Here is a 15,402-nt window from a genome sequence, read left to right as displayed (position 1 = left end):
TTGACCCAATCAACTTCAACCAATGAGAAAGACCCTGCCCCCTACGTCACAGAGCTTGCCCCGCCCCATTCCCCTCCTTTCTGGACTCCGAGCTCAGTTCGCGCAGTAACAAATGAAGTGCGCGCTGCGACACCTCCCAGCTCGCCAGGCTCGGCCGCCATTTCTTCCCCCCGGCCTAACGGTCCGGCCAATCCCAGCGTGCATCGAGAGGGGCTAAGGCTCCGCCAATCGGAGGCCGCCGATTCCGACCCCTTGCCTGGGCTCGGCCCAATCCAGGACTCGGACCCGTCGCCCCCGGACCGCCCCCGCGGCGCCCTCTCTCCTCCCTCTTTGTGCGTCTCGCGCCGCCGCCGCCGCCGCCGCCGCCCGCCGCGTGAGAGGACGGGCTCCGCGCGCTCCGCGGCAGCGCAGTCGGGTCCCCTCCCCCCGGAAGGTTCGCGAAGAAGCCGCCGCCACCACCGCCTAAAAGGAGCCGCCGGTGCCGGTCCCCGGGGGCGCCATGGCGACCGGAGCGAACGCCACGCCGCTGGGTAAGCTGGGCCCCCCCGGCCTCCCCCCCGTTTCCGGGCCCAAAGGGGGCTTCGAGCCGGGGCCACCGCCTGCTCCCGGGCCTGGGGCGGGGCTGCTGGTGCCCGGGCAGCCGCCGCCCCCGCCCGTGGGCTCGGTGGGAGCCCTGACCGCGGCCTTCCCCTTCGCGGCGCTGCCGCCGCCGCCACCGCCGCCGCCCCCGCCTCCCCAGCAGCCGCCGCCGCCGCCGCCCTCCCCGGGCTCCTCGTACCCGCCGCCGCAGCCTCCCCCTCCGCCGCCGCTCTACCAGCGCGTGTCGCCGCCGCAGCCGCCGCCACCCCATCAGGACCAGCAGCCGGGCCCGGCCGGCGGCGGAGGAGGTGAGTCGGGCCGAGAGAGCGCGAGAGGCGTCGCGCGGACGGGCCCGGCCGCCTGAGGGGCGCGCGGCGGCGGCGACGGCGGCTGCACGCGGCAGGGGCGCGCGCGCGCACGGGGAGGCCCCGGGCGGAGGCGCCAAGGGGCGCGCGGCCCGGTTCTCGGGCCCCGAGTGCGCACGCGCACTGGAAGGGGTGGGGGGGGTGGAGCGCGGAGGGTGTTGTGCGCAGGCGCAGTATGGCTGCCGGGCTTTGTGGCCCGATAATAAATGGAAATGGGGTGGGGGGGCTCTGTGTTGCTCTCTACAGCTTGGTACAGGAGAGGGGTGTCGAGCGGGTTGAATTGGTGGACGGGTTGAGGGATGTGCGTGTCGGGAGGGCGTGAAAGGGTCAATTGATGACGTGGAGCACCTTTCTGATTCTAGAGAAGTCCAAAAGGTAGGAAAGCGAGAGTAATTTATCTCTCTGTGCGAAGTTTTTACTGCAGTGAAAGGAAGAGCTCGAAAAATCCTCAGTGGTGTGGTTGGAGCCGGTGCACTTTTGGAGGAAGGAATATTTTCCTAATCTCCATTCGTTTATCTTAGAGAAGTCTGATATGTCTCCCCTTAGTTGTTGGGGCTTTCCAAGTAGAACTGATTTGTGTGTACCAGATGTGTAGAAAGTTTACGCTTCTGTTTTGGAGGAGGAGTATTTGGCTGCTGTTGGATAGCTTGTATTTTGTTGAACTTTTGATACCTCATTTAGGAGTTCTGATGTTAAGTGTCTAAATTAGCCAGGAAAACTGAATGCTTATCTTGACTAAACTTCTGAAGAAAAAAGTGAGCTTTTTGAAGAATTGGGCTTTTTCACTTAGTAAATTGTAAGTTTGGTTGTGTTCTGGTCCCTTTAGAAAGGTGGCTGGTGGGGTTTGGAGGTGGGAAGAACCAACAGTTTTCTCAGCATACTTTACCACATCTGATTATTCGGTATATTTTGTCTCCCCTGGGGTTTTTAAAACATTTGTGGTTGATGTTGCATATCTGAAACTGTAGGGATTAAGATTTGTTAGCTTGTTTACATACTTCACGTTTTTTTGACACATGTTATAAATATGAAATATGTTTTTGGACCCAGAGCCAGGTATCTTTGTGGCGGCTGTGTGTCTCTGATTTCTTGGGTATGTCTTCCATTTTTTGCCATTTACGTTTTAGGTCAAGTTCTCAGTTTCCCAGTCTGCCGAGGTTGTGTGTAGTATTATAAGTATCGTGAACTGCCTGTTGGTAGTTAGTTTGTTGGTTTATATTTGTATTTGATGGGTTTTCTCTGCCTTTAGACTTCCCAAGTAAGAAGCGGAAGAGGAGCCGCTGGAACCAAGATACAATGGAACAGAAGACAGTGATTCCAGGAATGCCTACAGTCATCCCCCCTGGACTTACTCGGGAACAAGAAAGAGCTTATATAGGTAAATACACGTTCTGCACCCAAATATGTTTTCAGATTGTTATGACTTATTCTGAGCAGCGTTTTATGTGTCCTAAATTTGAGACTTTAAAGTCTTGTTCTTTTGAGATGAGGTATGGTCAGGTGTACTTTTATGACTTCGACATAATCCATCAGTTTTTGCTCTGTAAGTCCTGCATTTGAAGCTCCTGGTTTCGGTCTGTTCGTAACAGCAGTGTTCTCCATGAGTGCCAGGAAGGTAGAGGGACCCATTTAGGAGTGAGGGTAGTCCCCAGTCCAGTACCCCACCCTACACTTTTCAGCTGCTGTTCATTGCCCGTTGGTGAGGTGAGTGTCTTCTGCCTCTCTGGACACGGCCCCAAGTGGAGAACACTGCAGGTATTATAAACTAAGTACCTTTTTCACAGCATGGCCTTTCACCATTTCATATTCTTCCCTCCCCTTCAAATGTGGTCTTTTACTTTTTATAGGTACTTTCTGAAAAACTCAGTTTAATCAAAGAGTGGTCCTGAAAGTGTTGGCAGTATACATCCCTTTTTACGATTTTGTTGAATTTAACCTTTCCTTCAGCATCTTTTCTGGTTTGGTCTTTGGAGAGCTGCCTTAAAACGAAGGCTCTTTTACTATTTATTATCAAAGAATTCTGCTGGGAAAGGGGTACTACTTGGATATGGCATGAGGTGATAGGGTAAAAAAGATCTTAACTGTTGGGAAATTTCAAGACAATAATTATAGTAATTGTCCACAATGTAAATGAAGTTAACCTCAAAATTACCTTTTTTTTAAATACAAGGTTTTTAATGCGAGTTTCACCTTTATTCATGTATCTCCAGCTGTCTCCAAAAAGTTCACTTGATAAGCATTTCCTACTAACCAAATAAACATCCCCTTTGGAGTAAATTAGGGCAAAGGCCGCCTAGGCCTGGGAGGCTGTAGCCTTTACAGATAAAAAGCTTCAAGGCTGGCATGTGTTATTCTTGAGGATCATAATTTCTTACATTTTTTAATTGCTGAGAGTTTTGAGGTGTTGGAATTGTTTGTTTTTACAGTACTAATATTTCTTCTTTCCCCACTGTTCCAATTTACTCCTATCCACCTCCTTGTCTCATTAGATTGGCCTGGGTCTTTACAACCTTTTGGAAATGTCCCTAGTGGAATGGCATCCTAAGAACACAAGCAGACTTAGAAAATGGGGGAAAAAAACTTACTCTCTACATCTCCAATTATCTTCCTGTGCAGGGAGTTAATGCACTGAGCCCTACAGGCTGTTTAGAGCTATAATCAAAAGTGGATAGAGCCAAAACAGAGGCAAGTATAGATCTCAGCTGTTTCTCACATCAGACCCCACACACCCTTATAGTTAGGAGTGCTGCCTGCCCCTGTGAAGGTGACTTTCACCTTGATTTCTTTAGCTTAATACTTGACTGTAAAGTCTTAAAATTTTCTGGCGTAGAAGAGCTTAGGGATCCACGTATCTTAATTCATCTTCTGTTTGTCATGGTACACACTACTTTGTACAATGACCCCAATATCTTCTCTTGATATGAATGTGGATTTTTAGTTCTTTGGAGTTGGATATGTGGTATAGCCTATGGGATGTATTTAAAATTAAAAGGATATCTTGGGTTAGACATGCATTAATCCTGTTGTGGAGCCAACTCAACTTCAACACAACCCAATAAGACTTGTCCTTATTAGGGATGCTTGCTCACAACTCTCAGACGCTGCAAAGGTAAGAAACAGAAACAGGTGGTTCTTCAGCACGCTGAAGACCGTGATCTGGCTCTACAGTTCCCATTATCTTGAGAAATCACCCGGGTAACATTTCCCTGAAATCATTGAACTTTTGTGAAACCCTCCTCTCTTTTTCACATACAGCCTCATTTTGTCAAGCTTGGTCTGAGGGCCACACACATCTCCTTGATCCACATTTTCTATTTCTACACCCCTACTTTGACTCCCCTCATGAGGAGCAAGTCTGAGCACAGACTTTAACATCTCATGGTTACTGGTTTATTAAGGTATATGGATTGTCACATAAGATTTGAATAAAAGCAACAGATATTGGGAGATCCTTCTTAGTATGGATCTGGTTGTACAGAAAAAGTATGTATAATAAACTTTACGAGGTGTTGAATTGTTGTTAAATGTCATGTGTTTAAGAAATTTTGAACCTGGTATCAGTGAAAATGATCTATGTTCAACTGGTATTTTTCCTTGTCCCATGTTAATTGGGTTTCATTTTGGGCTATGCTTAACATTTAATGAAGAAAAATAAACTCTCAAGAGTCTTGCCCTCAAAGTAATTTGGTTGGAAACAGGGTATTGGTGATAACATATATGGTTTGTGCAGGTGCCAATTGTATAGCAAGCCTTGGGGGGGGGGGGGAAGGGAGAGGTGAAAGACCTAATAATTGCTTTGATGTTAGCCTTAGTGAACAGTCTATACCGCTAACCCCTCTTCCAACAAACTGTTTGCTTCCTTAAGTGATAACCATTTTGAAGTGAAAAATACCTATAGATGTAAATGGACTCCTGCCGATAGGTGGTTGGGGGTTTTTGCCTCAATGTGTTCACTGATCAGTCGTCCCTTTCAAAGTCTCCGAGTTCTTCATGCTTGTTATTGAGATTTGAGATGTTTTTTGGTAACATTGTCTTTTTTCCATCCTTTTTTTTTCTTTCCTAACCTGGTTTCTTCCAGTGCAACTGCAGATAGAAGACCTGACTCGTAAACTGCGCACAGGAGACCTGGGCATCCCCCCTAACCCTGAGGACAGGTTGGGAAACAGTTTTAACCAGCTGACAGTAACGCTTTTTACCTTTTTCTCAATACGTTTTACTGGTGGCAACATACTGTGTCATTTCAATGAAATCGTAGTAAGACGACTGATAAATACTCTGACCATTCTGGGGCATAGGGTTTAATTAGCAATCTATATGGTCAGTCGTCAGTTAGAAAATTGGAATGGAACTTAATTACTAGCAGAATAAAAAGTTACAGGAAAATGGACACCTGGTTTTCAATTGGTAAGCATGTAGATTTTAACCTGATTTACCCACCCGTAGGGACAGTGAAGTGGCCCGTTAACCACCCTTTTCAGTAACTGCTTTGGTTGAAAGCTGAGGGTGTAGAGCTTTTCTCACAGGTACACGGTGCAGGGATTCAGAATATTTTTGAGCATCACTGAATTTGAGCAGACCAGAAACTCAATCTGGTTAGCTCATTGCTCCAGTCTTCCTGCTCATGGTTTTGAGATGGTTTTAAAACAGATGAGATTTCTAACCAGCTTCCTTCACTGCCAGTGAATTTTCCGCCTTGGCCATTGCCTTGGGGGTATTGGGAGGGGCCAGAATATTCTCACCTGTTTTGGGAAGGCTAGTAACCAACTCTAAATTACCTTTATTTTTTAAAGAGTGTGGTCTTCAAACAGCTGTGGTCACGTCCTTTCCGTGTATAATTTCTCTCACCTTTGAAAAGTAAAAAGTGAGAGAAATGAACTTTTTAATCAGGAATTTTATTGGCTGGTTGAACTTGAACAGCTAAAATCCAGTCCATTTAATAGGAGGGCAATATGCCTCCCTCGCATAGAATTGCTCGTAGTGCATGCAGCATTGTTGAAAACACTTCACTTTAAAAAGTAGTGTTTTGGGCTTTCATTACCCAATTAATGGCTCGTTAAATCAGGAAGATGATATAATGGTTTTAGAAGCCACTCACATCTTTCTGCTATCTTTTGCCAGGGAACAAATTTCTCCAAATGGGTTTTTTAATTTTAATGAATTTATCATTTTTTTATCCTGTAGTTTTTGTTTGGAGGGGTTGTGTTGTGTTGTGTTTTATTTTATTTATTTATTTTTTAAAGATTTGCATTATAGGTTGTAGACCACAACTGTTTAGTACTTTTTTGGCCTTTTTCCCTTTAATAATATGTCTAACAGGTTACCAGGCAATTCCTCAAAAGGTTGAATTTTTAACAAACCTTTGCATCCTGGAAAAATGGGATTAGTTGATTTATATGATGCCTATTCGGAGTGAAGAAGTTGGGCCAGTCTAACCTCTAGAATAGTAGCTTTTGCCTTTCACATCCACAATTTGGGAAGAGGTTAAATGGTTGTGAGGCTTTTAAATGACCAATTTGGTACTGGTAAACCTTGTTTTGTTGATCAGTCAGAAATGCTAATTCTAGACAGCTACGGGTGGGAGTTAGAAATGTCAAGCACGTTAGAAGTAAAACCAGAGCAGTTTTTTTTTCCTCCCTTGTATTCAGTTTGAAAGAGGGCCTAATGCCTGATTGGTCTTGCTTTTGAGCCCAGGTTGGAGGGAACTGCATGAGTTTCTTACCTTATTAAGGTTATTTCCTAAGAAGGTGTATTCTCAATATTAAGCCACTATGTTATTTTGATGTTAAGTTGCACAGTAAAAAATGTTTTTAAAATCTCTGTAGAGTTAAATGTATAAAATGATAGTCTAATGAGCTGGGGTATGTTGCTTTTGTTCACTATTACTGGATTGTGTTAACAGTTTATATATAAATGTTAGAAACGGAGGTGTCATTTAGCCGTCATTAGCCATGAACAAAGCTGACCTTTTATTCCATCGTGTGTGTAACGTGGTATGACATGGTTCCCTTTAGGCTGAAGACAGTGGGAGCAGCCGAGTTCAGTCCTTGCTCTCCAACTAGGCAAGGTTCTCTCAACTAAACCAAGGGTATAGGAGTCTTGACTACTTTCAGGATGTTTTTTTAATAACCTGATCCACATGGTCTCTTCCCTTCTTGCAGCTGCTACTAAATTTTCATTCAGAATATCAAGCTATGGTCCTTTTTGTAATCTCAACTCAGAATTCTAGGAGTGTAACTTCTCTCTTTTTTTTTTTTTTTTTTTAATTACCGCAAATCCAGCTGTGGTAAACTGACCATTTTATCATTACTATTTTTTACTTGTAGCAACAGCATTTTACTCCTTAAAAAAAATGAGAGAGAGAAAATCTGCTTTCTGGACTTGTAAACTCTGGTGGAGAATCCTAGGTTTTCCCCTTGCCGTTTGCAGGTCCAGACCCTAGACAAGTACTTGACCAAATCTGCATTTGCAGCCTCTAGCAGAAGCTGCTTTAGCACGTTAACGTTTTTCTCTACCCAGACTCCCCAACCTCGAACAGCCAGAAAACAGGTTGACTCCTGGGCCTTGGACACAGCCAGCCAGGCCATTGAAGGAAAAGCAGAGACGAAGCCTTGAACCATCTCTCTCCATTGTGGGGCCAAGTAGCTGCAGCAGCCTTGAGTCCCAGTTGCATTGGGTTAAAGAGCTTATACTTACTATGTGGCAGGGGTCCAGACACTCTTCCTGATAGGGCACGAGCTCTGCAAGAGTTCACATTTTACCTAAACTTGGGGTTTCCGTGGTTTATAAAGTTGTAATACTGTACGGTTTTTTAAAATGAAAAATCCGTATCTGGCAAGAAGAATCCAGAGGATGATACTGTCCTTGCCATTTACAACCCAAAGATTTTCCCCCAGAAGGACAGACTTTTTTTCTTCTCAACACTTAGAAGCAAAACCTTTTTTTTTTCTCCCTTTCTCACACACACCCCAGTCCCCCTAATGCTAAGCCAGCTTTCATCTCCCTATTCCACACGATCTTGAATAGCACACGTTACGGTCGGTTCCTCCGAAGAGTGTTGTGTTAGGGTCTGAGAGGCAGAGGGGCTGGGAAGACTAATTTTAGCCCATGTGGGATGAGAAAAGTAAAGGCAAAGCAGTAACGGTGATCTGTTTCCCACAGGTCCCCTTCCCCTGAGCCCATCTACAATAGCGAGGGGAAGCGGCTTAACACCCGCGAGTTCCGCACCCGCAAAAAGCTTGAAGAGGAGCGGCACAACCTCATCACGGAAATGGTTGCCCTCAACCCTGATTTTAAGCCACCTGCAGATTACAAGTAAGCAGAGGGACTGGGTTGTCCAGGCCATGGACGTGTGCAGATCACATGTGATCTGGGAGAATTATTTTGGTACTAATGTCACACCTCTTATCCTCAGATCATGTATAATTAATACGTGGTACCTAGGTTCATTCTAGAAGAGCTGTGGGTTATTTGTGTCCTCTCTCAGAAACATGCAGAGTCTAGGAGTCTTTTCTTTTTTAGACCTCCAGCAACACGGGTGAGCGATAAAGTCATGATTCCACAAGATGAGTATCCTGAAATCAACTTTGTGGGGCTGCTGATTGGGCCCAGGTGAGTAACTGCTCCCCACTTGGGATAATTTCTAAGAACCTATGAGACGTATCTGCCTTAGGCCCAGTTGGGTGCTGGTGGCATTGATGGTTTACCTTCCTGGTCTTTGGTGGGAGTTCATGCCTTTCTGTGAGAAAATCTCTTCAACCGCATTTTACTGCAGAGAATCAGATCTTGAGGATTGGTGTGGCTGACCTTAACTTAGAGATCATGGAGCTCTTGGTGGAAAAATCCCAACTCTGTGCACTCAGGTTTCCAGCCAGCGTGCTCAGCCCACTCTGTCCCCTGTGGCCTGTGAACTTGCCTGTCTAGTACAACTCTGTGTTTTCTGCCTCTGACAGAGGGAACACCTTGAAGAACATAGAGAAAGAGTGTAATGCCAAGATCATGATCCGAGGGAAAGGGTCTGTCAAAGAAGGGAAAGTTGGCCGCAAAGATGGCCAGATGCTGCCTGGAGAAGATGAGCCGCTTCATGCCCTGGTTACTGCTAACACCATGGAGAATGTGAAGAAAGCTGTGGAACAGGTAAGGCAGCCAGAAAGGAAGCCTCTTGCCAGAAAATCTAGTGGTGGCTCCAGCGCTTTATGTAACTGTAATTGCCCATTGCATCTCCACCAGATAAGAAACATTCTGAAGCAGGGTATTGAGACCCCTGAGGACCAGAATGATCTACGGAAGATGCAGCTTCGGGAGTTGGCTCGTTTAAATGGGACCCTTCGGGAAGATGATAACAGGTGTGTGATCAGTTTAGAGGGGAAAGTATGTACAAATCTGAAGAACCTATGGAAGTAGGGAATTTGGTTATAACTCTTGAGATGACCTTGCCTCCTCCCTCTCCACCCCACACAGGATCTTGAGACCCTGGCAGAGCTCAGAGACACGCAGCATTACCAATACCACAGTGTGTACCAAGTGTGGAGGGGCTGGCCACATTGCATCTGATTGCAAATTCCAAAGGTGAGGGGCTGGGGTTGTGTTTTCTTTGTAACTCATAGTATTTGAGATATTTCTTGAGCACCTGGTTGGTTGCTGTTAAGCTTTGGACCTGAGAGAGCCTTCATTTCTGTGAATGTGGTCTATAATGGTGTGATGTTAAAACTCAGGAAGATGAGAAGCAGTTTATGTAGAACACCTGACCTGTATTTTGCAACTCCTTTTGAGTTCAGAAAAATTAGAAATTTCCATTCTAGATATAAATATTTTTACTATAGCTTAGTATTAACTGGCTTTTGCTGCTTAGGATTGGTTTCAAAAGACTAAGCCATCTGGATTTTTGACCAGTTTTGAACCAGCACTTGATAGCAACATTTTTCTGCTTTTTTTTCCTTCCCCCAAACTGGGAATGTAGGATTTGATGAAAGTTTGTTCTTTGGAAGAGCCTGTGCTTCCTGGCCCATGTGGCTGGCTGGTTGCTCAGAGTCTTCTCTGTTGTGGCAGAAATCCACATGGCATCCCAGATGTAGAGCTGGGCACAGAACTGAGGACTTGAGACTATTTCGAGGAATGGGTAGAAAGGATGATGGAATTCCTCAAAATTCTGTCAGTTCCTTAGGATAAAACTTTTTCTTGGGATGCCTGGGTGGCTCAGCAGTTTAGCGCCTGCCTTCGGCCCAGGACATGATCCTGGAGTCCTGGGATCGGGTCCCATATTGGGCTCCCTGCATGGAGCGTGCTTCTCCCTCTGCCTGTGTCCCTCCTTCTTTCTCTGTGTGTCTTTCATGAATAAATATATAGAATCTTTTAAAAGAAAAAAAAACTTTTTCTTAATGAGAGGTGGTTTTTTTTTTCCCTTCTCTTTCTCTCCCTCCCCCTCCCTCTCTCCCATTCTCCCCCCCCCCCCCATCCCACCTTCAGGCCTGGTGACCCCCAGTCAGCTCAGGATAAAGCACGGATGGATAAAGAGTATCTGTCCCTTATGGCTGAACTGGGCGAAGCACCGGTGCCAGCATCTGTGGGTTCCACATCTGGGCCCGCCACCACGCCCCTGGCCAGTGCACCTCGGCCTGCTGCTCCTGCCAACAACCCACCTCCACCGGTGAGTTTCAGTTGCTTATTCTTGTGGTCTGGCTCCCCATCCTCTTCCTCAGAGATAGGGGGCTCTGGCCAGGTGGTTTGGGAAGAGTGCATTGACAGACATGGCTGGCAACATTGTTCTTCCGGATACCAGGATGTTTGGGGATCTTTCCCTTTGGGAAGATTCTGTTCTTATGTGTGTTTTGGTCTTGGCATAGCCGAAAGAACAGTGTTGCCACCAGGGGGCGTGGGCAAGGGACATTGACGGGAAATGCTCTCACGTAGTCTCTCATGTCCACTACCCAGAGCCGCCCACCGTGGATGAATTCTGGCCCTTCAGAGAGTCGGCCCTACCATGGCATGCATGGAGGTGGTCCTGGTGGGCCTGGAGGTGGCCCCCACAGCTTCCCACACCCATTACCCAGCCTGACAGGTGGGCATGGTGGACATCCCATGCAGCACAACCCTAACGGACCCCCACCCCCTTGGATGCAGCCACCACCACCACCGATGAACCAGGGCCCACACCCACCTGGGCATCATGGCCCTCCTCCAATGGGTAAGTAAGTGTCAGACCAGAAACCTTGGGGCTTTGGGATAAGCAAGGGTTGACATCAGGTTCCTGCGAACCAGAGGCAGCTCCCAAAGTGGCTGGGTATTTCACCAGGTCTCGTGCCATGGCTAGCGCTCTAGAAGGAGCAAGACTTCATCCTGGTTCAGGAAGTGGTTACTGTGTGGGGTAGAAACAGGCTTGCTTCTTTTTAAAGGCAAGGTTCCAGAATAAGGGTAGTGGTTACAAGCTGTGTGACCAAATAAACTATCGGTGGGGGCATCTTCCTCTGCCAGTTCAAATGTCCTGCTAAGTCCCTGCTCTTTCCTTCCATCAAGATCAGTACCTGGGAAGTACGCCTGTGGGCTCTGGGGTCTATCGCCTGCATCAAGGAAAAGGTAATGCAGCCTGTCATCTGCTCACTCTCGGGTATGCCCTGGGTCTGGGAGTGGGGTCTCTGTCCCAGGTCCATCTCCTCCTTTGAGGCCTCACCCTTGCCTCCACCCACCTGCAGGTATGATGCCACCGCCGCCTATGGGCATGATGCCACCGCCGCCGCCGCCTCCCAGTGGGCAGCCCCCGCCCCCTCCCTCTGGTCCTCTTCCCCCATGGCAGCAGCAGCAGCAGCAGCCTCCGCCACCCCCTCCGCCCAGCAGCAGTATGGCTTCCAGTACCCCCTTGCCATGGCAGCAAAGTGAGTGGAATATTTTGGGCTTGTGGGGGTGGGTGGGATGAAGAGGTGGGGCTGAGAGGAGCAAGAGAACCTCACAGCTCACAGAAGCAGGCAGACACCCAGGGAGGAGACTCTGCTCTCTGTTGGGGGTGTAAGTGGAAAGGGCCTCATGGCCCCTGGGGGTCTTGAGGAAGAGAGCTGATGTTTGGTGTGGTTGTGTCTGGGGACTGGTTTTGGGGGACCTGGAGGGAACATGCCATTGTGGGTAGGGTGCCAGAAATCCAGGCTCGCACAGGCTGGGCACTTTGAGCTGCCGGCTGGCCTGCACCTGTGTGGAAGGCCAGGTGGGGAGGGTGCTTGCATGCTGTGGAGAGGGGATGTGACTGGGGCCTGAGAGACTGCAGGGATGGGACCGGGCTGCGGGCAGAGTAGCTGTGGCCTTGAGGTTGAATGTGCCGTTCGGTGGTGGCGGCGGATGGGCGGAGGGATGTCAGAGCCGGTTCTTGTGTCTGGTACCTTCCCCTCAGCCCTTCTAGGGGCATTGGTGACAAAGGGCTTATTCTGTTAAGCCCAGAGACCTCGAGGCTGACCCCAGGGTAGTCCTGCCCACCCCTCCACTCCCCATCACCAGGACAGCCCCGCCCGCCCGCCCCCCACCACCGTACCGCATGCCAAGCAAGGAGCAGGCGCCCCTCGCCCCCCCATCCCAAGGCAGCAGCCGCAGAGAGCCGCGGTGTGCCCCCGCGCGTGTGACCTTGGGCTTCTTTACCACCCCAGATACGACGACTACCACCACGAGCGCTGGCACAGGGTCCATCCCGCCATGGCAACAGCAGCAGGCGGCTGCCGCAGCTTCTCCAGGAGCCCCTCAGATGCAAGGCAACCCCACTATGGTGCCCCTGCCCCCCGGGGTCCAGCCGCCTCTGCCGCCCGGGGCCCCTCCCCCTCCGCCGCCTCCGCCGCCTGGTTCCGCCGGCATGATGTATGCCCCGCCCCCTCCTCCTCCGCCTCCCATGGACCCTTCTAACTTTGTCACCATGATGGGCATGGGGGTGGCGGGCATGCCGCCCTTCGGGATGCCTCCAGCTCCCCCACCGCCTCCACCACAGAACTAGACTCGGTTTTTTAAGAAAATATATATTATATAGAGAGAGCATTGGTCTCGTTTAAACACACGCCGAACCTCACCATATGGAGCCAGACATTGGGATGCACGCATGTGATTTGTGTGCACGCATGTGTGTGTGTGCACGCACCGGGCTGGGCCAAGCGACTGAGGACTCGCTTGGGAATGGGCAGGTGGTAGTAGGGGCGCCAGCTTGGGCTCTCCTGGCGCCCCGTAGCATCGAGTGTCTTCTTTGTCTTCTTTCTCTCCTCACCCAACTCCCTTTGCCTCTCCCCAAACCGGGCCGCCAGGATCCCTCCCCGCGGCGGCGATGGCCCGAGCCATGAGAGTGAGGACTTTCCGCGCCCATTGGTGACCCTTCCAGGCAGACAGCCTCAGCAGCGCCCCTGGTGGACAGGATGGTTCGGCAAAGCAGCCTGAGTTATTTTTGTGGACGGAATCGGAACACGCTGGCTCCATATCGTGAAATTTTTATTAATTTTTTCTTTTTCTTTGTTATTTCCTTATCTCTTCCTTTCTTCAGACTCCGTCCAAGGAGATGCTCTTCCCCGATCTTCTGCTGCAATTAGATTCCTTTCCTTTTTCTCCATTCCTTGTTCTTCTTTTCCCAAGGAAAGGAGGGAGCAAATGGTTTTAGGTGCAAGCTTTGGCCATTAATGTCAGGCTATGTGGGAGGGGGATTCCTAAGATTTTCAAGGTTGCCATGAACACCCCAGAGGATTTTTTTTTTTTTTTTTTTGGTAGTGTGACATTTTGTCTTTGCCACCTGTAGAGTAGTGGGTTAATTTCCAGGTCCAGGGCCACCACCCATCCTGACACTCCTGCTAGCAATAGGTGGGCCCACCTGAGCCACCTTGGCCTTGTCTGCTACCCTGGTGAGTCCTTTCCATGCTCCCTGAGCACCTGAGCTGCCTCAGATTCCATTTGTTCCTCTCCTTCCTGGAAGGTTTCTTTTTAAATTTTATTTTAATCCCAAACATCTCAATGTTTTGCAGTGTCTAGGGGTTTGAGCCCCTTGTTTTTCGTTCTACTTCTTCTTTTCTCTCCTTTTCTCTCATGGAGTGATTATGTTGACAGTAATGTATAATGCGCGTTCTCTTCACTGGTTTATCTGCAGAAATTTCTCTGGGCTTTTTTTTTCGGTGTATGATTCAACACTGCGTTAAAGGGGGATGTTCCATTGAATAAAAGAGCAGTGTGGTTTTCTGGGTCTGTTTCTTCATTTTCTTTTCTCATCAAATCCCCTGTACCCCTAGCAGCTCCAAAGTTACCTCACTTGCCTGCATTCAGCACCTGGCCCCAGTCATCCTGTTCTCTCTGGGGAACCCCTGGGACATTCATTAAGGAGCCTCCTGTCTGCGTCCCTTTGTGTGGCAGCTAACTGTGTGGGTGGTCCCATGTCTCCCCCTTGTTTACTGGTTATAGTGGAGAACCAGGTTCTTCACCACTCCCACCCCTGCCTCCATCACCCCTTGATCCTTGGTCCCCATTGTTTTGAAGGCCTTTCCCTGGGGCTTGGACCTCCACATTTGCTGAGCTCCAGTTGTGCTCTGCCTGGAAACTGCCACCTGTCTAAGGCTCTGGGCCTAGGGAGGCATCGGCACTAAAGGTCAAGCCAACTAATCCTGCCTGTGAGGCACAGAGCAGCTAAAATTAAAACCGCCAAGTGGCTTTTTCTTTCTCTGTTGGTGACTTGCAGCCTGCCAGCACTGCAGGCTTGGGGGGGGGGGGGGGGCAAAAAAGTGCCCTGTCTTGTGCTTTGTAAGCGCTTCTTTGCTAAGGGTCTCAGGCCATTTTGTTCTATCACATCTGGGGCAGTGGAGAGGGCCTTTTGTGGCACCAGGAATTTCCATGTCAGGGCTCCACAAAGTATGAGGTCCTTACCCAGCTGTTGCTGTCCTGCTCCGTCCCTGGGGGGAGCTGCATCAAGCCTGCTCTTTCCTGACCGCCTTTGCTTCTTTTGGGGAGGTTGAAGGGGACAGCAAGCGCCTGCCACCCCGAGCACCTGGCAGGGGGACAACTCGAGCCTGGGCTGCTTTCCACTGTCAGGTTGGGTCTGACCACCACTTTCTCTGGAGCAGACCCCAGTTGTGTGGGCCCTGCCGGGTTGCCAATACATTTCTGCTACAGGCAGGTGGGTTAATGGAGCTTCAGAAGCAAGGCAAGTTCAGTGGGTTTTCCTAACCAAGCCCCAAACTTCAGTTGACTAAAAAGAATGATCTTTTTCTCTTTGTCCTTAACTGACAGAATGGGAGCAGGGCCCAGGGCCTAGCAACCCTCTTTGACCTTGGCTTCACCTCATTGCTTCCCCCACAAGCTTGGTTTCCCTGGTGGGCTCATTGGGCGGTTAATTAGCTCTTTGAAGCTCTGGAAGAGGCAAAGTGGCGCTATGTGGGTTTTAGAAATAAAATCAATAAATGACTTAACCACAGCCCAGCTATCTCCTGCCTCTCTCCCCTGGGGCCAGCTCCATTCCTATGCAAGCTCT

At 49.0% G+C, this 15,402-nt stretch overlaps 1 protein-coding gene across 15 annotated transcripts; it reads left to right on the top strand.

Moving 5' to 3' along the window:
- The first annotated feature begins 63 nt into the window (after positions 1-63).
- Positions 64-14,120, top strand: SF1 (splicing factor 1). Of its 15 annotated transcripts, none has more exons than XM_077862284.1 (14): positions 65-887; positions 2,194-2,322; positions 5,023-5,098; positions 8,103-8,255; positions 8,463-8,552; positions 8,894-9,077; positions 9,171-9,286; positions 9,402-9,509; positions 10,407-10,587; positions 10,851-11,124; positions 11,454-11,513; positions 11,630-11,809; positions 12,566-12,770; positions 13,205-14,120. In XM_077862284.1, the coding sequence occupies exons 1-14, from the start codon at positions 500-502 to the stop codon at positions 13,332-13,334; spliced, it is 2,274 nt and encodes a 757-aa protein (XP_077718410.1). In that variant the 5' UTR covers positions 65-499; the 3' UTR covers positions 13,335-14,120. The 15 variants fall into 15 exon arrangements, with proteins under 15 accessions (XP_077718409.1, XP_077718410.1, XP_077718411.1 ...); XM_077862293.1 differs by having other exon boundaries at positions 79-530; positions 10,851-11,128; XM_077862294.1 differs by having other exon boundaries at positions 80-530; positions 11,459-11,513.
- The last annotated feature ends 1,282 nt before the right edge of the window (positions 14,121-15,402 follow it).

The sequence above is a fragment of the Canis aureus genome, chromosome 21 (assembly GCF_053574225.1).
Source record: "Canis aureus isolate CA01 chromosome 21, VMU_Caureus_v.1.0, whole genome shotgun sequence".
NCBI lineage: Eukaryota > Metazoa > Chordata > Mammalia > Carnivora > Canidae > Canis > Canis aureus.
This window is presented reverse-complemented; position numbering and strand designations above follow the sequence as displayed.

What these genes read in the sequence shown, in the direction of transcription:
- SF1 (XM_077862283.1), top strand. Translation starts at nt 500, where the DNA reads ATGGCGACCGGAGCGAACGCCACGCCGCTGGGTAAGCTGGGCCCCCCC. An exon ending in GGGCTGCTGATTGGGCCCAG is followed by an intron (nt 8,553 to 8,893) that starts GTGAGTAACTGC and finishes TGCCTCTGACAG; the next exon opens with AGGGAACACCTTGAAGAACA. An exon ending in CCAACAACCCACCTCCACCG is followed by an intron (nt 10,588 to 10,850) that starts GTGAGTTTCAGT and finishes GCTCTCACGTAG; the next exon opens with TCTCTCATGTCCACTACCCA.